Raw genomic sequence first — 23,320 nt, 5'->3', positions numbered from 1 at the left:
TCACCAAATTTCATTTGTGAGAGTACCACACTTATCCTCCAAACGTCACACTCTAACTGAACTATTTTTTATTTTGTCATTCAATGTTAGGAATTAAAGTGAACCAACAGTCAATCAAAACTGATTTCACATAAATATTTTCACTTTTTATTGGTTAGACGTACAGACTTGGAATTATAAACAGAGGGCAGTTTAGAAAGGCGGTGCATGTTCATTGATTGTTCTCGTAGTCGGCTGGATTCTTCCTCTTGCCCTGCTGATGGACGCTGTTGCCCCAGCTGTAGGTCAGATACATAAGGATCATTGCTGCAAAAAGGATGATGACAAAACAGATTAGCATCAGCAATCTGACACTTTATATATAGTAGCTGCACCTTAATGTGAAATAACTGTCTTTAGTAAATCCTTAAAAATCATATTCTCTGTTCTCTCCATTCTCTTCAAATCTTCACTCATGCTTCACACATGACACAACTAAAACACTTCTATTATATTAGCACAAATACTGTTATGGTCAAACTTATAATCGATTAATTTAACAGGTCATCTAGGTTTGCTTTATTTATTTATTTTTTATCTTAAAAATAGCCTAAAGTAGTTCCGAAGAAGATCCTTTTATAGCTTAAAATACCAGCGTTTTTGGCTCAGAACCCAACTCCCAGATTCCAGTTTAACTAGGAAAATATGAACGACTGAGAGCTGAAACAAACAGGCCAAGCATGCTACATATGCTCTCATTTAATTATAAGAATTTACTGATATTGACATAATGAGCTGGTATACCAGAATCCTAACATAGTGTAAAAGAAAAACACTCACGGGGTGCAACTTTGAAGAAAGATGACGTGACCCTCCTCCACACATTTGGGATTCCCTTGGAGAAGTAGTTGGGGAAAGCCCTCTGCTCAAAGGGGGACAGACTGTATGTGATTATATGCCTGACCTTGGCCAAGTTTCCAAAGTGGCGTCCCATGTTTACTGGAGAGCTGGGCTGAAAAGACAGCAAGACGCATACAAACACAGTCATCAGTGCTTAAGTGTTTCTGTGAGCTGGATTTAAAGCAAATATTTTTAACCCAATAGCTGGATAATATATCTAATGCTCTCCTTAGAAACCAGCCTGTCATTGGAAAGGGGGTTATTGGGGTTACTGAATTTTAAATATACATAAAGGGCAATACATACGTGTCGTATTAACTTTAACGTAAAGTCGTCATTTAAACGTTAGCTTATGTAATGAGATTCACAAGTCAGCTTTATAAAGCGGTTTTATGTAACAGTATTACATAAACAATCACCTGCCCTTGTCTTAAAAACGTCCTGTGATAGTCACTAACACAGAACCCCCAAAGGGTGCCAGATTATTGATATGTAGCCTGTCTCAAAGAACACAAAATTAAAATCCCAAACGAGCTAAGGTTAGCCGCGCTAAATGTTAGCTCGTCTGTTAGCTCAAACAGGCTAGCTCCTGAGGTACAAACAGACCTTGAGCTTGCAAGAAAGCGTGGTATTTGAATTACAATAGGCTCACACTAGCTCTGTTTCACTATAAAAATGTACTGACTTCTCATGTTTTGGTATTACGGATAAATTAAAGAAAAACTATGCAGTTGAAATAATGACATTGAGACTCACCGCTTTGCTTGTCCACGGTGTTTCTGAACACTTCCGGTGTCTGTCGACCTTTGCTATTCAGGCGTCAGCTCACACCGAGGGCATTACTGCCGCCTGACGGGCTGGGGTTTGAACGGCAAGCCATGATCTGAGTGAGGAAAATGTGTTTTTTCTAGTTCCAGGTCTATTAATACTGTGCTCGTGTGTTTTCAGATATTCCAGTATTTCATTGTGGGCGTCATCTAGTTTAGGCCGCAGATCCTAGCTGCCACAACAAACCACACTCAGAAGGTGGCATCAGATAAAATGCAATAAAATCGACTGAGCTCTAAAAGTTTGTTTCCTCAGTAGGACTTAAAAAAAAAACAGGTAAAGTTGTGATCGAAAGTTCCCATACACTCATCATGGGCATGGATGTCATGTTAATTTTTATTCAATGATCCAGGGTGGAATGATTATGCATCATAGATCTTTAATCACTTAAAAAAACAAAAACAAAAAACAAAACAAGAATTGAGTGCAGAATTGAATTTGTGTTGGATTTTCTTTAGTATACATTTGTATACAGGCTTAAATATGAATATATACACTCCCACTTCCACTCGTTTAATGTGTTGCACCTCAACCAGAGACTTTGGTAGCCATAAATAAGCTTGAGGCACATTTGTGGCTGGATGACCACTCTTCATGGCACAATTGGTAGTTCATTTAAATTGATTGTTTAAATGCCCAGTCACTGCCTTGAAAGCATAGTCCACAATTTTTCACAAGGGTTGAGGTTGGTGTTTTGGCAAGACCATTACAAAAGTAATATCAGCCTGCTTTATGTATTCCAAAACTACTTGTGATGTGTGCTCAGCATCATTGTCCTGTTGGAACACACAATTAGATCTGAGTTCATACTGTCTAGCTTTGATTTAAGGTGATGAAGAAAGACACCTCTCATCTCTGTGGCCAGATAGCTCTATCTTTGTCTCATCTGGCCATAAAACTTTTCTTTTTTCAATAGATTCCCACAATTTCAGTGCCACTCGTCTGTATTTGGCATTGTACACAGAAAACACTATTCCAACAGTAAAACGCTCTTTTCTTTAGTGGTTCATAGCTTTTCACACAATTCCATTTAGACAAAGACGAGGTTTATGCATGCCATTTTTAATTTTTTTCAACTTTTGCCTACATAATTTCATTCTTTCGAATATTCCTAAGCTGAGCACAGACACACAGTGAATTCATTCAGTTTGCATAAATAGACATGATGTGCATTTAGTCTCATTCAACCAGTACAAATATATAAGCATGCAGTCAGTTCACACGTATGCAGTCACTCGGTGACCAGAAGTAATAAATACACACTGAAACCTCGACAACTTTCATTCTGGACATTATGCAGACAGACGTCTGTAATCCCCATGAATAAAACGATATGTAAAAGGTTTGGGAAGCGTTTGTGACTGCTTTTTCTTTTTGTCCAGAACAGGGCTACTTAAAATTTGCCAAATTGTGTTAAATTAAAGAATAATGACAGACACCCCACCCAGAATAAATTAACAAAAACAAGCAAACTTAAAATAAATCATACATCACACATTTTCATATTCAAGTGTGTTAGATTCATTAGAACATTTCTAACAGCTGAAGATCAGGATGCATCTGCACCTTTTCTGGCCATGCCTTAACAAAACTGAAATAAATGCCACACTTTTACATGATAAAATACTTTAAGTAAACACACCTGCTCCAGATCAAACTTCTTTCATGCACAACGATTTTATAAATTCATGAAATCACCGAGCCAGGTCAGAATATTTGATGCTTGGAAACAGTCCACCTGTGGGATGACTGCTGATGAGGGTTTGGTGACATTCTGATCAGCCTGAAAAAGAGAAAGGCATGTTGGTAGCTGGCTTAGCGACATGTACACCTGGTTGCGACCATGTCTTCAAACTCCTTGTAGACGTAAGAGCCGTCTTCTTCAAAGATCATGACACTGAGGGGGCTGTAGTGGGAGGGGACACACGAGGGCCTGGGGACAGAGGAGTCAAGCTTCTCATAGATGAGGTTTTGCACCATGGTGTGGACGGGTGAACCGTAGATGAAGCCCATGATCCTCGGGCAGATTCCTCTGCAGTACCTGGGATTGTACTTAGGCGGAAACACAATCCAGTGGTCTAGTTTGAGCTGACTGAAGCGCACCCTGAAATCATACAAGGCGCAGTCATGTGTTGGGAATTCGGAACTTGGGAGAAGCTCAGGCAGCTGGATGTCCAACCTTGTATCACCTCGTTTGCTCTTTGGAGATTCCCTTTTCCATCTCCTCTTGCGCCCATGACTGTGTTCTGGTTTTAAAGCCCCCTCCTTCTGAAAAGTATTAAAGGCCACAGATGGCCTTTTACTTGCTTTAGCACTCTCTAGTGACCTCTGGTGGGCGATTTTACTGGTGTCATTGAGGTAAAGAAGTAGAGGAGGGGACCTCAAGGTGATCTCCAGGGGACCTTTGCAACCATTGCCCTTGGCTCCTTGTTCCTCTGGGCAGGTGATGTTGACAAACAAGTGTATGTTCTTTTTCGGAAACTTTAGGAGAGGGATAAAAAATGAGGTGATGTCAATCTCCACCCAGTTTCTTCGGCTCCTCTTGCCGGTGCTGGCTGAAAAGTTCACTGCACGTTGGACCCCAGGACAGAGCGGGCACTGATTCGACCGCTCATACTCCTGGATAGTGATGTAACACAGAGAGCTGACAGGTGTTGAACTTTCATAGTCCAAACTGTACAGCAGGGCCGAGTTCAGAAGCTGCTCTTTTCTTCTCACTTGATGGAGGCTGTAGGACAAATCCTGCATAAAACTCTCTGTGGGTGAACACAAGAACACAGAGGGCAGAAAGTCACCATCATGTCATGATGCAAACGTGCTCAAGATTACACCAAATTTTAACTAATAAACATGCACAACTTATACATGTAGCCAATTCCACCAATTACATTTTTACTTTTAAGGGAAAGTGAAAATGCCTGTTTAGTGACAGTAATGCACTTCCATAATCAGTTACACACAAAAAACCCCTAAAAATGCACACTTTTTATATCTACAACATCAACTTTTACACACTTCTAAAAAAATATATATAATAAAAAAAATACTGATATATTGTAGCATAGCCAAGTATTATCACACTAAAGTTGAATGACTAAAAAAAAATGAAAAAAGACCTCAAGCTTTAATATCTGTGAAACCATTCATGTGGTTTGAACCATTTAAGATATTATGGGTTGTATATTAGAAGCTATAAATAATATATCAGTCCCCTGCCTGCAAAACTGATTTCTACAGGCATCCAATCTGCTGTCAGAGATCCGACATTCAAATATTTTGTGAATTTAAACAATATTCATTCTGCGTTAACTTGAGCTGCATCCATCAGAGTCCGTATTCATAGAGTTACAGTAATAGATTTAACTTAAAAAGTATCTGAAGCACCTCACTCAAGACGCTTTGTAGGTAAGAGAACTACAAAATGAACCCTTACAAAAAACTGAAAGACTAAAACATCTAGGAACCACCTACCTTAATCCCTCACAGTTTATGTCATAAATCCAATTAAAGACGTGCATCTTTTTCCTGGAACATCATTAAATCCAGCAGCCACAGTATATACCAGCCTTGTGTAGAAATTAGTTCTCCCTTTAATCCCTTTAAACAAGGTTTCCCATGGTACCCTCTATAATTTGGGTTAGCACTAAGGTTAAGTTATGGCATTTCATAGGTGCTTGACTGAGCAGTTTTGCTGTAATTTTGCTGCACCAGCAATCATATAACAAGCAACACAATCCTCAGAGCAGGTATGACTAACTTCACCACACTGGGCCTAGTGAGTTTGTGTGTCAACAGTGCAAACAACACACCTAGGTGAGTGAGGGTGTGTGCAAATGTACGTGCATCTCTTGGCAGCGAACATCTACCTGCTGCTCAGCCTAATAACAAAAAAGTGCAGAGCAAAATGGATGATCTGGGGAAGAAATATAGGTATGGCAGAGAGGGAGGGAATAAAAATGAGAAAGAACAGATAGGCAGCTAAATGCTGCAAAAAACATCCCAGTTATGAACCAGATCAAACAAACACTCACCATACATGCAGCCTACTGATTTATGCAGGTGCACCAAAAGCCATAACATAACCTTGAAATTCAGTATTTAGGATTGTTGGCAGTCCCAGGTTGCCTTTTTAATGTTATAATATGAATAAAGTTATTCCAGGTGAACACAGAGTCCAAATTTATAACTAGCCTCAATGCACAACCTGTAAAATCAGTGGTTAGTGTATTGGATGTACATGGTGGGCTGGAATTGTTTACATATGATCTCAGTCTGCCCCTGGTACAGCAGAGAGAAGTGGGTCAGGTCAAGGTAAAGATGATGAGATGTAGTAGGGACAGTCACAACATTGTAATACCATTAAATGAACCACTTTTTGTTCTGTGTTGAGTCAGTTTGTTGGGACATTTGACTCAAAAACTTTATTTATATTACCAAATATAAACAGAGATACTTATCCTGAGGTGCATCTGGGAGTTGAGGTTCTTCTGAGATCCAGGAAGCTCTGGTAATCCCGCTTTGCTTTACTGCATCTTTGAAAAAGTGACCTATATCTCCAAAACATTGAAACTCTATAATCTTAAGCACATGACCCTAAGCAAGTATCCTTTCGGTGTTTTAAGGCTGTGTGCGACGTTTCAGAGCCTATTCGTTTATTTAAATGGCCATGGAGCATCAGTACTGCATCAATGTTTTGTTTTCTCCGAGTGCAGTCAGCTGTCCGTGTGACTTGCTCACCTTTGTTACTTTGTGCCAGGCACTCATCTTGTGGCTTGATCAGTCGGACAGTGTTGTAGATTTTGCTCCCGTCCACACTCCTCTGCACTCTGGAGGACTTCTTGTAAACCTCCGTCAGATATTTCATGTACCTGTGCTCGGGTTTGAGCTTTTTCTTCAGACCGGGGTTCCACCTCGACCCCCCGTGCTCCGACAGAGCTTTCAGCAGTGGGGAGAAGATGCTGTCGTACTGGTAGGTGAAGTCCGTCAGGGTGTGCTGCGCGTTAGAGGCAGGCGTGGAGGGCGCAACCAGCGGGAAGCTGCAGGTGACGAGCAGCAGCAGAGCGACAGTGCGAAAACGACGAAGGGCAACTGACATCAGCATTTGTTTTTCCATTATAAACAACGAAACCGGTCAAAACCTATCGGGACTCTCTGTGGAGAGCTCGAGGTCAACAGGAGCGAACACGTGCTGCCGCTGATCAACACGCGCAGGTGTTGGCAATCAGCTCCATCACTGATATTACTTTGTCATGTAAAAGAAAGCTGCTGCAGGAGACCCTGTGGCTTTGGTCGTGTGAAAAATAAGAATCAAAACTGCAGCGAGCTTGTTTTATATGTAGCATAAGTGAGAGAAATTTGTTATGTAAAGCACCAGCTCTGATTAAACTGTGAACCTTTAACTTCTGGTATTGAAGTACGTTTCCGGTTATTGTAAAAATAAGGTCAGACTACACATTTTAACATTTAAAGTGGAAAACTGAGCCTTCTAAACAGATTTGAAATACACTTTTACAAATGTAAATACATATAATCCTAAGGTAGGTGAATTTTAGCAGAGCTACACTGTCTACCAGTATCTCAGAAATTATTTAAATTGTTATTTAAATTATTTACTTTTACCTGCATATAAAATCCTAATGGTCTCTTGCCTTTTTATATTTCTGTAAGTCTGTAAGTTTTAGATCCTATGCTGCCTAATTTTTAGTTATCCAGTAGTACTCGCGGAGAAAAACTGGGGGCGCAGCTCTCCCAATTTTTGCTGCCAAACTTTAATGGCTTACCACAAAATCTTAGGAAAGGAAACTCTACAGATAATTTCAGGAAACATATATAAACACGCCTTTTTAAATCCGGTATTTAACTAGTGCTTCCACCTAATAATAAAAATACCACTGTGCAGCTATATCTGCTGCATCATTTATCATTTTATTGTGTATGTATTTATGATGCGTTTCTTGTTTGTTTAAATGCTTGTTTTAACATTTTTATTTACCTCATTTTCTAATATAGATTTATTTTATATCTGTATCTATATCTAATATAGACATAAAATAAACTGAACTGAGTTTTCTCAGCATGGATAAGGAAGAATTTAAGCTAACAAAAACCAACATGTTGGCATGGCAATATGTTTTTATTTTGAAGAGGTTCCTCCAAACTTCCGGCGCCACTCATATTCTTGTGTTTTAAGTTTAAGCGAAAAACCTAAAGCAAAACTTGTGAAGAAGTACATAGTTGGCTGATTATTTATTTTTAACTTAGGTGGAAAAATATGCCAAATAACTAATGAATTACCTTTCAGTAATTCAAACGTACTACATCTTAAATAATTTCACTTAACTGAGCTTACCTGCTTTAAAAACAAAAATTATGCTAACAGTTAAACTTAACTGCTACGTTATTTCTTACAAAGATGAACGTGTATGTGTTAGTAAGGGTATTCTGTATGTTTCAGGGAAATGAGTTCCCAGCAGGAACCATTGGTTCCCATTAACACGGTAAGAGATAACTCAACTTAATAATTAAACAAGTTTGAGAACAGTAAAGTATTATGCTATAAAGAACATAAACAAGCCATACAAACAAAATTTACTTTTTGCCAGCTTCCCAGTACACTTTTTTTCCTTTCTTTCTTTTTACACCATTTTATTTGGACAGCTTGAAAAGGCTGCCAACAGATTTATGTGTGAGTTTTAAATAACCAATCTGGACCATGTCCCAGACAAATGTGTGTAGTTTTTGACAGAAACGGTTTATTTCCTTCATCAGCTCGTCAAATGTGACAGTATGTTTTGTCATGTCATCACTACAGAAGTGTGGGTTTATGTTTACTGAACGGCTTCTCACCATTGGACCTGACATACTGTGCCAGATGACTAATTTGTATTGTTATTTCCATTATCTTTGGAATCTAAACATCAACAATAGCTGGTATTAGCTAACATTATCCCAGCTTATGTTACGCTTGAGTGTCCTAAAAATCACAGCCTCTGAAAAACAGTTTGGTTACATTCTCATTTTACGTGAGAGTTTATCCACTAAGCATCAGAGTCCAGCAATGTTAGATATAGCTGGCAGATATAGCAGTGCTTAGCAGCAGAGAAGTTCAGAATATCCTCAATATCAGTGTCATCTAACAGACGTGAGTTTTACTGGCTCATTGACTCATTTCAGGCTCCTTTCACAAAGCCTCCAGCATATTGCTAACATAAATGGTGGACTGACAGCCTACACTTACTATAGATGAACATCAGCCAGAGTTTTTTGAGTGGACTTGGGGGTAAATATGTAAAATTCTGCAATTTTTTTCTATTCCTGATTTATTGATAAGGGGTGATATTATTGAAAAATGTTAAAATATAGTGTGTAGAAAAATGTTTTTGTACAGAAATGCAAAGCAGCTGGCCGTGGCTGTTATAGAGCAGTCTAAATTTAATGTTTTGCTCTCTCTTGGCTGCCGTACACTGTAGCTAGGATTATACATTAGAATTAGGAGGGGTAAGAAATCAGAACTCAGTTGACTGCAATCTACTGACATCTAGCGGTGGGATTTTACACACTGTACCTTTAAATGTAGGGATTGCATGTTCTCTCCAAATACTCCAGTTTCCTCCACACTCCAATAACATAATTCCAAAAACTGGCTGTCGGTTTAAGCGTGATTGTGAATGATTAACTGCCTCTAGTTGTTGATCCTGTAATAGGTAAACTGGAAAAAATAGTAATGAAAAAAAATTATTGGGGTGCTATGGTGGTGCAACGGTTAGCATGGTTAATTCATGGTGTCTGGTTCAGGTTCCAGCTGGGGTCTTTGTGTATGGAGTGGGTGATTTTAAATTTGTGATTAAATATCTTCATGGGGTATATTGTTATTTTAAACGTTAGTATCACTATCAGTCCAGTATATCACAGTCTCCACTCACAAATTGTTTTGTACTTGATTGGCACGTTGCACCCACTGGTTTTTATAGTGTTCCCACAGATTTGTGTTTATTGTAAAAACTTTGATCCCTAACTTTGTTCTCAAACACCACGCTTGTGGCACATCATATAATTATGGCACCACACTACAGCTTTTTGTACTGGTGTTCTCTAGAGTGTAACTATAAACTCAAGGGACCATTTCAGAGCTTTGGTTATAGCTTTGCCCCAGTTTACTACAAGTACTGAAGCAAATAAAATCAGTTCATTTACAGCAAGTGCAGTTAGTATATAAAATCTTGATGAATAAAACATTTTTATTAACAGGATCTAATATAGTTACCCTAGAAAAACTTTGATGTTTAGAAGTTTTGCTTGGATCATGGGACATAGGAAACCTTTCTGTGGGAGATTTCCTTTCATAATCACATGGCACAGTTTCTATGAGTGGAGCTGTCCTTTGTCTTTATGTAAGCAGCTTCTTTTCCTCAATAACAACACAAAGGACATTGTTCTGGCACTGCTTTGAATACGGCTTTATTGTCCAAGTGCCTTTTAGACCCAAACTTGTTTTCAGACTGGGTCAGCTAAGTAACAAATGAGGTTATTTAATCCCAAAATGATGTTTTGATGCATAGCTGGTCTTGAAAAAAGACTTATGTTTAGTCAGTCATGTCTAAACAAGAAAATATGTTTTAATAAGTTTAGGTTTAGTTATATAGTTTAGATAAAACATTGCAAAGGCTTTTTCCACTTCATTGTGTTGAAGGTATTAAATCCAATGTAATTAAATGTTAATCAAGTCACTGCAATAGTTAGTGTTCCTTGCTCATTAACTTTTGAATACAGTTTAATCTTAATGTATTTATTTAAAGATGTGGACACTGCTTTGTATTTATTGCAGTATGTTTTAGAGCTTTGGCCGATACTGCTTATCCCACAGAACAGTGTCTTCCTCATACAGTACAAACTGTTGACAAAGAAGTGTATAAAGCAAACACTGCACTACCCTAACTAGTTTCTTTCCTGCTTTGCTTTGCTTCTCTTCCATCCTCTTTGCATGTACTAACACTGAGATGTTGAATATGTTAAACCTAACTTTATTTATTTCTTCAGCTATACTGAATGTTTCCTTTTCCTTTGACAAAGCTAACTGATTTCATTTGGATGATAAAAGTGGTTGTAAATGTGATCAGTAGTCCACAAAGGCAATGAGCATACTAGATCAATATATGACAGGTTGATGAGTTGACAGTTACTATTTACCAAGAAGTAGGAAGGTACAGTCTATTTTTGTATTTCCTCATACTTTGAAAAGTCAGGAATCCAGAAGTGACCTGTAAACATTTACTACACATTAGGTAATGAAAATATCCATGACTATACACATCGTGGTGTTAATCAGTGAGAAAAATAACACATCAGTTTACATGAAATTTAAGATAAACAATGATTATTATAAATACCATTAATAATAAAAAAATGCACTGTGCAGTGCCATACAAAATGGTTACCGTAAGTCCTCTGTAATTCAGTGAAAGACTATAAGATATGTAGTAAGGTGTAAAGTATAAACAGTGTTATCTCCTTCAGGTTTAATAGTTCATGTCACAGCTTGTTTTGTGATTCTTCTTACCAGTCATGAGCAAACTTAGTCTTTTGTTTCTTCCCATGAGGCTGAAACAGTTTACTGATTGTGTTGAAGCCTTTCGTCTGCTCTCTGTACTCTATATCTTCTGCTTTATCCCTCTGCTTCATCCCCAGAAGTGCTCTGACCTCAGCCGGAGCACCTTTGCCCAGGTAGTAAAAAGCCTTTTTGCCATCATTGTCTCTTTCATTTACATTGGCTCTGTATCTTTGCACAAGCAGAACCATGACCTCAGTGTGCCCATGTATGGCAGCAATGTGCAAAGGCGTGTAGCCTCCATGTGCTTTGGTGTTGACGTTTACATGGATGCCACGTTTCCTGGGGATGTCCATGAGTTTGCGTATCATTTCGCTGCTGCCGTCCTTCGCAGCCCAGTGAAGTGCTGTGAACCCTGACATGAAGTCTTTCCTCTGGGCTAAACCAGTATCCCGCAGCAGCAAAGCATATATATGTCCCCACATCCCAGCTGCACACTTCACCAACCACTCATGAGCCAGCGGCTCCAAAGGCACAGACTCTGAGTACTTGGCATCATCTGCTTGTCTTGTGGTCTTGTTTGGCGGCCTCACCTCTGGTAAAACTTGTGGGTGTGTGTCATCTTTGTGTGTGACCATCTTACTTTGGATTTCTCTGGATATCCCCTTGCAAGCTGAAAACTTTGCGTTTGAAGTTGGTGCTGGTCGTGTAGAAACTTTAGCACTCGAATTAATTGGTTTGTCTAAAGTTATCTGCTGATGCACTCGGGAGTGTGATCCGCCCAGTGCTGCTGGTGCACAGTCTCTCCCTGGAGATTTCACAGCTATGACAGCGAACACAGCTCCAGATTTCCCCGCTCTGCTCGCCTGATCTCCGGAGATATTCAGGACCTTAACGGTGGTCGTATCCGCGATACTCACGTTTCTAGATAACAGACTCTTTTTCTGAATTTCCCCCAGGGACATGTGTTTTACATTGGTGTTATAACTGGGATTACAGTTTGAGGCGTCGCTCACGTTATTGTTTTCAATATCTAAATCAGCCCTGGCTGCCTCGGCTCGGTCTGGAGATGTGCAGGAAAAACTCGTGTTTTGGCTGGAGAAGCTGTCATCCATCTGCAGTTTCTGCGACACATCCTGTGCCGCCTCTTTAATAAAGTCCTGGTACCTTTTCTTCACGACCACAAATTTCACCTCGTCGATCTGTTTGACCACAGCGACGCTGTTCACCAGCTTCTTGAAAAGCTCTCTATTGTGCTGCTTTTCCGCGGGATCGCTGCAGTTGATGCGGCTTCTGAAATAGTTTAGCAGCTCCGAGTTCTTTACTTTGCCTCCGTGCTCCAGTAAAAAGGACAAAATGGACTCTTGGGTCAGATCCATGTTGTCCCGGCGGCGCAAAAATATGAAAAGATATAGCGGATGGTTTAAACAGAGCCCAAAGGATAATCCCGCACTGCCTGCTCCCCTCTCTGCTGTCCTGCACCAACCTGCTGCTTCCGGCGCCTCTCCATATAAATCCACCCGTATGTTATTGCGGCCCTCCCAGTTAAAAAGACTGTGTGCAGGGCTGACCCTCCTGTGATCAGTGGATTCATATAAAAGCTTAAATCTTACATTTAAAGTTTGAAATTAAAATGTCTGTATTTTGTCTTTATCAGCGTATCAGCGTAGTATTTATTTACGGCATACATGAGGACAAGGTGTGTGTGTGTGTGTGTGTGTGTGTGTGTATATATATATAGACGGGGTTACATTTACATACCACAAATATATTCAATTTCTCAAATATGTCATCATTGGCTTTTAAAATTAAATTACTTTGAAAAACGAAATCGGTAAATACACGAGAAGTGGAAATAAACCTATTAAAAGACAGATTTCGGTAGCAAACTGCTGTCTGCATGTTGTAGCTGGTCACGGACGCCTATTTTAACTATTTTGCATTTGTTTGCACGGTTAGTTTTTCCTTTAATCATATATTTCCTCTGTAAATTCACATTTTCAACCATGGTTATCAAATACATATTTAAGTAGCATTAAATAGAAAAACTAACGTGAACAGGTATAAAATGCATACATTTTCCCACGGTCCTACTGTGCAGTTCATTTTCTTTATAGGCTCTGTACTCTGCTGTAACTCCACTGATATATATATATATATATATATATATATATATATATATGTATATATATATATATATATATGTATATATATATATATATATATATATATATATATATGTATATATATATATATATATATGTATATATATATATATATATATATATGTATATATAAACATTCTCTGAGTGCAGATATTACTATTTAATGGCACTTTGTGTAAATATGTAAACCTCGACAATTACGTGGTACGGGTTTTCAAGGAAGAAAACCGGATGAATATTGGAAAGCAGCAGAAAAACTCCCTCTAATAAATAAATTGTACAATTTACATTTCCATTGAAAATAATTACAAATAATAGTTAAAAAGTGCTCCCATTGTGAACCAGGTTGCTGAGGTTTTCCGTGGCAGCCGTTCCAAACCCAATCAATTATCGTAATTATCGTAATTTCGCGTAAAATCTCATCAAAAGCAACTATCTCGGTGTAGTTTAGTATATTTCGAGCTGCTGTAATATCACCCTCCAGCACCGAGGGGGTGTTGCCTTCAAGTAGCCATATTGAGAGCAGTGTGAGTCTGTATGTGTGTGATGTGGATGGAGTGCAGGTCGCGCTGAACACTCATAATTCCTGCACACAGCCACTTGTGACGATGGCGGCCAGCGAGGTGGATGTTTTTGCGGTAAGTACGACGATGGGCTGTCTGCGGGCCTGCAGCGGTGACGAGCGGTTTTTAGAAGAGCAGCATTGAGCTAGCAAACGGTTTCTTACATTCAGGTGTAAGTAAGAGCAAGTTGATGTGTGTGGGGATTGCAGCAGGATGGCTGCGGTGATGAGGAAAGCTCGTTATGTGTAATGAATCGCGATGAAGATGGTTGATTCAGCGGAGAAATGCCTCGTCGCTCCGTTTTGAGGAGCCGGTCCTTGGAGACGTGCGGAAAGCGCGCACTTCAGCAGCCAGGCGCGCTGCTGTGTGTCAGTACTTTCCTGTTCATCGTGTCAGCACCTCTGACAGGTGTGCACTGGGGCTAAATTAACAGCACGAAAGGAGCATGTGGTTGAAGACCAGGTCAGCAATGACTGAGAGACTGAGTTAAGAGGATAAACATAAGTAGTAGTAAGTGGTAGCTACCAGCTCCTCAACCGTCAGCATCATATTGCTCAGCAAAAAAATGTCAGCATTTTTCAGCCAGACATGTAATTCAGGGTAATGACATCCGTTAATTAGATCCCATCATGGCTCACCTCACATAGCTGGAATTTAGTTTCCTGTCTACGTTGTAAAGGATGGAAGAGTTCAAGTTAATGTAGTGTTTGTGTTTGTGGAGGGGAGCGAGGGGGGTACCAGTGCAGCCAGCAGCTTGGATATCCTCCCATCCTGTGAAATAACATCCACATAAAGAGTTCTTTGTGTGGGTGTGGGTGTGTGAGAGAGAGAGATGTGAGAGAGAAGCAGAGGATTGTTGTGTTGAACACATCCTGGTGCTCATGTTGAGCCTTTTTGCAAGATGCCAGGCTCCCAGGGTGAATCTGGTATTGGAGGAACAGTCTCTCAGTGCCAGCTTACCAGGCCGTAGCATCATTCATCCTACTGCGTATAGTTTGGGCTACTATATACAAACTCAAAATACCCAAAACTCAAAATAAAGCTGGGAATTCTGAGTGAGTTTATCAGCTTTTCTCTGGCTACGTATACAAAAAAAGTTCACTGATATGATTGTCAGTAAGTTACTTATTAGCTCCAGTTTTTAAAATAATTCATCAAACAAATATTTGTTGATGATTTAAATGTTCAATAATAATAATATCTTTATTTTTGTACCTGAGGGCTGAGGGAGGCTGTACCAAAGTTTAGCTGCTATAACCTCTAAAGTGTGCTGGAAAACGGTCCCAGGGAGTTTGGTATATACAGAGCAGCTTGTGTATGTAGTTTTTTGTGTGTAATTAATTCATTTTTAATATGAGTACTGAATTACACTTGAAGCCAATGAAATCATGAAAAAACACTCTAATCTACTCCATTTCATAACACACGAAGCACATGATACATTTAACGTGACATCAGTGCTAACTGGAATTTGGTTCACTATTTGGATGGTTCCTTTTTATAGATGGGACTGTTCAGTGTGTTAATTGGAAGAGGGAGAGAGCGAGAGAGAGATGACCTCATTTGCAAAAGATGCTTTTAAGCCTAGGAGCAGAGTGTGTGTGGATGGGATGTGACAGATGGACCTTTTAAGCTCCCCATTCCGGTCACTGTTTTGTTTTGTTGGATATTTACTAGCATAGGATGAATATGGTTTTGTTTTCACTGTAATTTCTCAGAATGAAGACAAGCGAACTCTGGAGCTCAGTGGTCATGTGGGGTTTGACAGCCTTCCAGATCAGCTGGTCAGCAAAGCATCTGCACAGGGATTCTGCTTCAACATCCTCTGTGTGGGTATGTCTGAACCCAGGAGGAGCTTCAAATTTAGTCCTGTAACCATAACAAGAGTTCATTTGAAATTCACATGCACTCATTCTGCTTCATCTGCAATTTTCGCTCTTTGTTTTTCTGTCTGCTTTTAAGGTGAGACTGGGATTGGCAAGTCCACATTGATGAACACTCTTTTCAATACAACATTTGAAAATGAGGAAGCCAGCCACTATGAGCAAAAGGTGGAGCTGCGCCCGCACACTTATGAACTGCAGGAGAGCAATGTCAACCTCAAGCTGACTGTTGTGCACACTGTAGGGTTTGGAGACCAGATCAACAAAGAACAGAGGTACAGGTTGTTGATGGATGTGATGATGGACTTTTAGTTACCGGTAAAATGACTGCTATCCAGACTGAGCAATGATTTTATTTTATTTTTTTAAAGAGGAAGAAACAGTTTAGAAATCAAAGAAAACATTTGAAAATTAACAGAGATTACACTATAAACCTGATAGATCAGTGCCAACCCTGAATCACTTTCCCATTTTTCTCTTATGCTGAAACAATTTCCGATTGTAAAATCGAGAGCCAGCTCTGCCCCATTGCTGGCATTTAAATTGGAGAGGAAGAAAGGGAACGGGGGAGTGACTGGTAGAGCAAATGTGGTTTCAATAGCTGTTTGAGTGCTCCATCAGCAGGAAGTGTACACATCTAACATGCTTGGCTGTGTACAGAGTTTGTACCCTGGTTACCGATATGTCTGTTGAACAACATGAAGTTGAATGTTCATGCATGTAATGTGTTTTTTAATGCAGCTACAAACCCATACTTGAGTATATCGATGCCCAGTTTGAGAAGTTTCTTGAAGAGGAGCTAAAAATAAAGCGCTCCCTGTTTAACTACCACGACACGAGGATCCACATCTGCCTGTATTTCATCGCCCCCAACGGACATTCCCTGAAGTCCCTCGATCTCGTCACGATGAAGAAACTGGACAGCAAGGTGAAAAGAGATCCAAGCTCTGTGCATTTCAGCAGTTATTACTGAGTCCATCGCTTATCTTCTGGTTATCTTCAGGTGAACATCATCCCTGTGATTGCGAAGGCAGACACTGTGTCCAGGAATGAGCTAGAAAAGTTAAAGATCAAGGTTATGAGTGAGCTGGTCAGCAATGGAGTCCAGATATATCAGTTTCCCACAGAGGATGAGGCTGTTGCAGAGATCAACTCCTCCATGAATGTGAGTCCTAAAAACAGAAAACAGAAAAACATCTGCACCGTGCATTTGGTACCTAACACTTTTTTTAGTGCTGGTTTGTAGTCATCAGTTAATCTGCATACTTGCTCTCTTTTTTTAAGCTAATTAATATTATGCTGATAATCACATGTAAGGATGATCAACTTTGCCATGTCATTTGAAAATAGATGTTCATTGGTGAGGAAACAGTATTTTTAGAAGCATTATATAATGCATAATGGCATATTAGGATCCTGGATATGACACAGCATTATTAATAGCTCCATATTCTAACATTATCAGTACTCTTTGTCACAGACTCTTCTGCCGTTTGCTGTGGTTGGAAGCGTAGACGACGTGAAAGTAGGAAATAAGATGGTGAAAGGAAGGCTGTACCCCTGGGGATCTGTGGAGGGTGAGTAGGCTGAAATGGTTTGGCAGTCATCATGAGGGAGCTGTTTAGTCAGATGCCTGCTGCTCAACTCCAGTTTTCTTTTTATTTATTTATTATTTGACGTATAAACATGATGGATTTTATGAGCAATTAAAAGACCAGTTTTTCTTTTCAGTGGAAAACGAAAAGCATTGTGATTTTGTGAAGCTGAGGGAGATGCTGCTGCGTGTGAACATGGAGGATCTCCGGGAGCAAACGCACGCTCGTCACTATGAGCTGTACCGTCGCTGCAAGCTGGAAGAGATGGGCTTCAAGGACACAGGCACTGACAGCCAGTCGTTCAGGTGAAATTAGGGAAAGCAGTGATGCAAATGCATCTGGGCAATTTACTTTCTCAAAAAAAACCAAACCCAAAACAAAACTCTAGCTTTCTTATGAGGTTAAAACTGTGCAAATAAATTGGATTATTCATAAACAGCACATTAAAGTCAATGTTTTAAGGAGATTTAGATAAAGAATGTGACTTGAAAACTATTAATCCCTCGGTATCACAGTTAAAATGTTTTATAATTTGGTGTGTCTTGTTTTCTAATTTTGAATGTTGAGTTAAAATATTGCTTGTTTATTATTATTTATTACTATTGCAGGGCATTTTTCTGGATGAGTTCTGTTAGCTGTAGTTAACATTGCAGCGTCTGCTCTACAGATTTTATGGCTCAACGAAGTGTGAAGTTATAGGGCAGTAAAGTGAGCATATTATTGACTTTACCCTGATCTTCAGCCTTCAGCAGACGTACGAAGCCAAGAGGAAGGAATTTCTTGTGGAGCTGCAGCGCAAAGAAGAAGAAATGAGACAGATGTTTGTCAACAAAGTGAAGGAGACAGAAGCTGAGCTGAAAGAGAAAGAAAAAGAGGTGAGGATTAACAAAGTCATAAAAGAACTCCTGCGTGATCATATCTTATATTTGGCTTGTATGACATTGCTCTGTGTATATACATTATCATCACCTGTAGCTTCATGAGAGGTTTGAGCAGCTCAAGCGTATGCACCAAGAAGAAAAGAAGAATCTGGAGGAGAAAAGACGAGAGCTGGAGGAGGAGATGAATGCCTTCAATAGGAGGAAGGTTGCAGCAGAGACACTGATGGGACAGGCACTCCAAGGTTGCTCACAGCAGCCATTCAAAAAGGACAAAGACAAGAAGAAGTAAGTTAATGTGTTTGCATTTACCTTGTGCTGGTTGCTTCATTCACACACTGATTGTCAGCAGAACCATTAATACAGTCAATGAGTAATACCATGAGATCAAGCTATTTATGGATAACCATTGTCAATCTACATTATATTCACAAGCCATTGACACATATCATGGAGGTCAGTCTTTGTGGCGTTTTTTGGAAAGGGGGGAGCAGTAGAACGTGATTAACGAGATAGTGTTATCTTCCCGGCAGCCATGTTGGCTCAGAAAAGGATACGGGGACAGATTCAGACTGACACTGTGTGCCCAGACACTGTAGGAAGGGTCACAGCTTGCATGACACAGCCTGATACTTATGTCTCTGCAGGCTGACCTGCCAGACTGTATCTTGGGCAGGACAATTCTGTTTACATTGGACTGGTCTCACCGATGCTCACGCCATGCAGAGCACAGATGATACTCATACATCCCGCAAAGAGCTGTAATCATGATGAGTTGCGTACGCTTTAAATGCAGCTTGATCCTGGCATCAGCCTTGTAAAACACAGCACACCAAAGCTGTCTCAATAGTCAGTTAAATAGAAAAACGAAAAGAACTGAGTGAGCAGAGTTTCTTGGAAACATTTACTATTAATGGTAAGGGCTTCAGTATTCCAGACAGTAAAATTTTATGAGGCGTTTAGCCAGTATAATTACATGTGAGGTGGATGAAGAGATTTCAGGTATTTTAATGTTTTAATAATTCTTCCTGCTATTCTTATAACACTGTTTTTGAAAAAGCAATAAATGCATTTTTATGCATTTCAAAACAGCTTCATACAATAAGCATATACACAAAGGGATTTATAAAATAATCCTTTAAATATGTCATATGAAAGATGAGGAAATGTTTGTAAAAATCTTACTGTAGACAAGAGTGAGCTGAAGCATTAAGGTAAGATTGCAAGTGGAGAGTATTTAAAGTCACTGTCTAACCAAAAAGTCTGTTTGTTGTTGTTTTTTTAAATACACTCACTGAGCACTTCATTAGGTACACATTGCTAGTACCAGCTTGACCTCCCTTTTTACTTCAAAAAACCATCTTAATTCGTCATGGCACAGATTCAACAAGGTGTTAGAAACATTCCTCAGATGTTCCTCAGAGGTGACATACTAGTGTCACACAGCTCCTGCAGATTTGTCAGCTACAGTGGTCCCTCGCTATAACGCGGTTCACCTTTCACGGCCTCGCTGTTTTGCAGATTTTTTTTTTTTTTCGTGCAATTTTGCATGCTTTTTTTAATTTTCATTTTAATTTTTTACAGCGCATTGTGTTCTGTGTCCTGATTGGCTGTAGATCATTGTCAATCAATCTCTTCCGTGCCGTGTCTCCTGTACAGTACAGAATTTTTTCAGCTTGTCAAATTTACATAAATCCTCGATCGCTAGCAGCGTGACTCTGAAGTGCTGTACTATATGTTTGCAAGTTTTCTCCCCAACAAACACAACAATGTCCATGAAACGTTTTGCACCGTCAAAGGCACCTGCGATAGCACCCAAAAGGCAGAGGAAGATGCTAACCATCGCACAAAAAGTGGCACTTCTGGACATGCTAAAGGACGGTAGACATTACATTTTTCAGATTATAAGGCGCATTAAGCGAAACAAAACAGTCAGATAAGTCAAACTTTACTCAACTCATTCTTCTTGCTTCCTCCACTTCCGTATGATTGAACTGAATTAAATTGAATTGAATTGATTCATTAATGTTAAATTCTCTCACAGCTGCTCTATTCTGTTCTGGACCTGAAATCTGGGTTTGATCTTTGGTTTCATTCTATAATACTGGACTTATTTTTCTACAAAGGTTTGAACTTTGAGAATGTTTAAACAAGAGAGAAAAGTGTGAAAATGTTCATGCCTGTCTCAGAGAAGTGAATAAAGTGTGTAGTGAGGGGTTTTACAGCCTTAAAACATCTATAATAATTGTAAATAATAAAGTTGGCTACTTCGCGGATTTCACCTATCGCAGGTTATTTTTAGAACGTAACTCCTGGGATAAACGAGGGACCACTGTATACATCCACAATGTGGATTTCCCATTCCACTACATCCCCATTGTGCTCTATTGGATTGAGACCTGGTGACTATGGAGGCCATAGTACAGGGGTTTTGTACTGAGGTTTTGTACTTTTGTATTGCGTACAGGGAACTCATTGTCATGTTCAAGAAATCAGTTATCCTGCTAAAAAGAGCCATCAGAAGATGGGTACTCTCGCCATACAGAGATAGTCATGGTCAGCAACAATATTCAGTTAGGCTGTGGTGTTTAAATAATGCCTAGATACTAAGAGTCATAAATTGTGCCAAGAAAATATCCCCCACACCACCAGCAGCCTTCATTCTGATTCTGCCATCCAAATGTTGCAGCACAAATCAAGATTCATCACACCAGGCAACATTTTCCATATCCTATTGTCCAATTTTGGGTTATTTTGCAATAATGAGCAGTTGAACAGGTGTACCTAATAATGTGGCTGGTGAGTGTGTATTGCCATTGTTGGTGTATAAAGAGCTGGGGTGTCAGTGTTTTCCTGTTGGACTTGAGCTCAGAGACAGTTTAAACCTCATACTGGTCACACAGCTAAATGTCTGTCTGGGATATTTGTTAGTAAATGTGATTTAAATGTTAAAGTGTCAGTAATGGGAGTTGAGCTGCCAGCATGTTTCAACCCAAACACTCTTGCATTCCCATTCATTCACTATTTACTTTTGATTCCTGCCATATTTCAGATCCTTCATCCTTTTTTTCTTTTGCCATATTTTGTCATATTTCTTTTCCCCTTCCAGTTGATTTATGGATCAAACATCAGCGGAAACCAGGAATGTTTGTGCCATCAGCATGGGAAAAACGATCTTACGGATCAGAAAGGGAGCCTTGTTCAGTGTATTTAAGTTTCATATGCTGATTGTGCTAAACACAATAATAATAATAAATCAATGGACTGTGTTCATAACATGTAACTTGTGTAATTTTATGTTCTTGACAAGAATGTATGTTCATCTTCAGTTGTAATTTTAAGTCTCTGGTTCTCAATGAGACACTAACAGAACTTTATATTAAAAAATGAATATTGAATAATCTTTCTACGTATATATTAATACATTTATTCACAAGATGCTTTGTAACGTATATGAATATACTGATCTTTTTTAATTGTTGTTTTTCTCAGGTGATATCTTTCAATTGCCTAAGCAGTGTTCTGTGCAGCATTATGAAGAACATGATTAAATTTACTGACAGTGAATCAGGAAATGAACACAATTTCTTTGCCTTCATTTACATTTAAATAAAGAGAGATGATGGGAAACAGAATAGAGCATCAGTTTGTGTGTCACCTGAACCCATTTCCATTGGAATGCCTCAGTGCTTTGGGACTTCCATTGCATGAGCCCTTTGGTTGGCTCAAAGCATTTCATATTGTAGCTGTTGTGTCGTGCCATACCCAAAACACATCTGATGATTTTGATTTATTTAACAGTGTTGCTTGTTTTATTTTTACCTCAATCAGTGGCAGCAACAGGAAACCCAGCAACATGATTTATTTTTAATCAACATGTGCAGTGTTGTTGAATTTGTCACATGACCTTTACTGACTGATGCTTGTTTGGATAAATGATGATGTGGTTTTTCTTTCCTCTCATAGCTTCTTTAGTCTCCCATCTGCGTGCTCCCTAACCTCAGGAAGGAATTTGAATTAGAAGACTTTCTACCACGTCTAAAGATCACAGACTAACTACTCAAGTTTATTATTTTTACAGTGTTAAAATAAAGGTTTTGCTGAACTTTCACTTGAAGTGAGTCAAAGTCTTCCATGTCTACTAAACAATGTTCTTTTTAAACAGCGCTCTGTAGCATGGTCTCTGCATGGCTCCTAAACTGCAAGTATTAAAATATCTCCAATACCAAAATTTCCAATTTTTTTTGTACTAAATGTGCTACTTTTGTATGTTATGTTATGCTTGTGGTTTCTGATAAATGACAAGTTACACTGTGAAATATATACTATAAACTGACATGATTATTGCTGTCAAAGGTACTGATTGTGAATCATTATGATTTAGAAGCACTTTAAATCAGTTATAGTAAATATGCTTTCTTTATTTATATCCAATTATAAATGGTAACCTGTACTACTAACTTGTCAGCTCTTTGTTGTGTTTGCAATATACATATATATATATATATAAATATTAGAGAGAGAGAGAGATTTCATACTTTAAACTGTATATAAATTCAGGATTAGATCTCTTTATGTCATAAGATCTATATACTGGGTCTGTGTAGACCTGCTTGGCAGATTTTTAAATCCTAATGTAATAAAGAGTTACTTTATTCAAAAATGAACAGTGTACTCTCTATATTTACTTTGATTTTTGGACAGAAAAGACCAAAGAAGTGATGGAAAATGCAGGTTCCTTCCAGATTGTTCCAGAAACTTGCCAGTGGCCCTCAGCATAGTATGGTTATTTTTTTTGTGTGTGTGTTCCTTAAACTAACATCTGGACCATGGAAACACTTAAAAACATGAAGTTTAGAAGAAAGTTCTATAAAATTTGTGTGCGTGTGTGGGTCTTTTTTTATATATAGTTTTCTATGATTTCGACACCCTTTTAAAAATATAATCTATTTTACTACCCACTAAAGACATTACTATGTAAATGT

At 39.0% G+C, this 23,320-nt stretch overlaps 4 protein-coding genes across 6 annotated transcripts; 1 reads left to right on the top strand and 3 right to left on the bottom strand.

Annotated features, from left to right (window-relative positions):
* Positions 1 to 121: 121 nt before the first annotated feature.
* On the bottom strand, positions 122 to 1,791 carry uqcrq (ubiquinol-cytochrome c reductase, complex III subunit VII). Its single transcript, XM_003455165.4, has 3 exons — positions 1,636 to 1,791; positions 820 to 991; positions 122 to 306 (listed from the first exon to the last, which is right to left on the bottom strand). Exons 2-3 carry the CDS (start codon positions 971 to 973, stop codon positions 212 to 214), a joined length of 249 nt encoding a protein of 82 aa, XP_003455213.1. The 5' UTR covers positions 974 to 991; positions 1,636 to 1,791; the 3' UTR covers positions 122 to 211.
* Positions 1,792 to 2,684: 893 nt separating this feature from the next.
* gdf9 (growth differentiation factor 9) lies at positions 2,685 to 7,114 on the bottom strand. Its single transcript, XM_003455166.5, has 2 exons — positions 6,445 to 7,114; positions 2,685 to 4,463 (listed from the first exon to the last, which is right to left on the bottom strand). The coding sequence occupies exons 1-2, from the start codon at positions 6,818 to 6,820 to the stop codon at positions 3,523 to 3,525; spliced, it is 1,317 nt and encodes a 438-aa protein (XP_003455214.1). The 5' UTR covers positions 6,821 to 7,114; the 3' UTR covers positions 2,685 to 3,522.
* Positions 7,115 to 8,150: 1,036 nt separating this feature from the next.
* Positions 8,151 to 22,456, top strand: LOC100710173 (septin-8-A). 3 transcript variants are annotated; one of them, XM_005467824.4, is made up of 10 exons: positions 8,151 to 8,204; positions 15,698 to 15,812; positions 15,942 to 16,137; positions 16,604 to 16,790; positions 16,866 to 17,027; positions 17,343 to 17,439; positions 17,594 to 17,762; positions 18,200 to 18,332; positions 18,433 to 18,623; positions 22,302 to 22,456. In XM_005467824.4, the coding sequence occupies exons 1-10, from the start codon at positions 8,166 to 8,168 to the stop codon at positions 22,354 to 22,356; spliced, it is 1,344 nt and encodes a 447-aa protein (XP_005467881.1). In that variant the 5' UTR covers positions 8,151 to 8,165; the 3' UTR covers positions 22,357 to 22,456. The 3 variants fall into 3 exon arrangements, with proteins under 3 accessions (XP_005467881.1, XP_005467883.1, XP_005467882.1); XM_005467826.4 differs by lacking the exon at positions 22,302 to 22,456 and adding an exon at positions 21,445 to 21,970; XM_005467825.4 differs by lacking the exon at positions 8,151 to 8,204 and adding an exon at positions 13,899 to 14,054.
* sowahab (sosondowah ankyrin repeat domain family member Ab) lies at positions 8,226 to 12,950 on the bottom strand. Its single transcript, XM_019367289.2, has 2 exons — positions 11,264 to 12,950; positions 8,226 to 10,964 (listed from the first exon to the last, which is right to left on the bottom strand). The coding sequence occupies exons 1-2, from the start codon at positions 12,628 to 12,630 to the stop codon at positions 10,946 to 10,948; spliced, it is 1,386 nt and encodes a 461-aa protein (XP_019222834.1). The 5' UTR covers positions 12,631 to 12,950; the 3' UTR covers positions 8,226 to 10,945.
* Positions 22,457 to 23,320: the final 864 nt, after the last annotated feature.

The sequence above is a fragment of the Oreochromis niloticus genome, linkage group LG2 (genome assembly GCF_001858045.2).
Source record: "Oreochromis niloticus isolate F11D_XX linkage group LG2, O_niloticus_UMD_NMBU, whole genome shotgun sequence".
Taxonomy (NCBI): domain Eukaryota; kingdom Metazoa; phylum Chordata; class Actinopteri; order Cichliformes; family Cichlidae; genus Oreochromis; species Oreochromis niloticus.
This window is presented reverse-complemented; position numbering and strand designations above follow the sequence as displayed.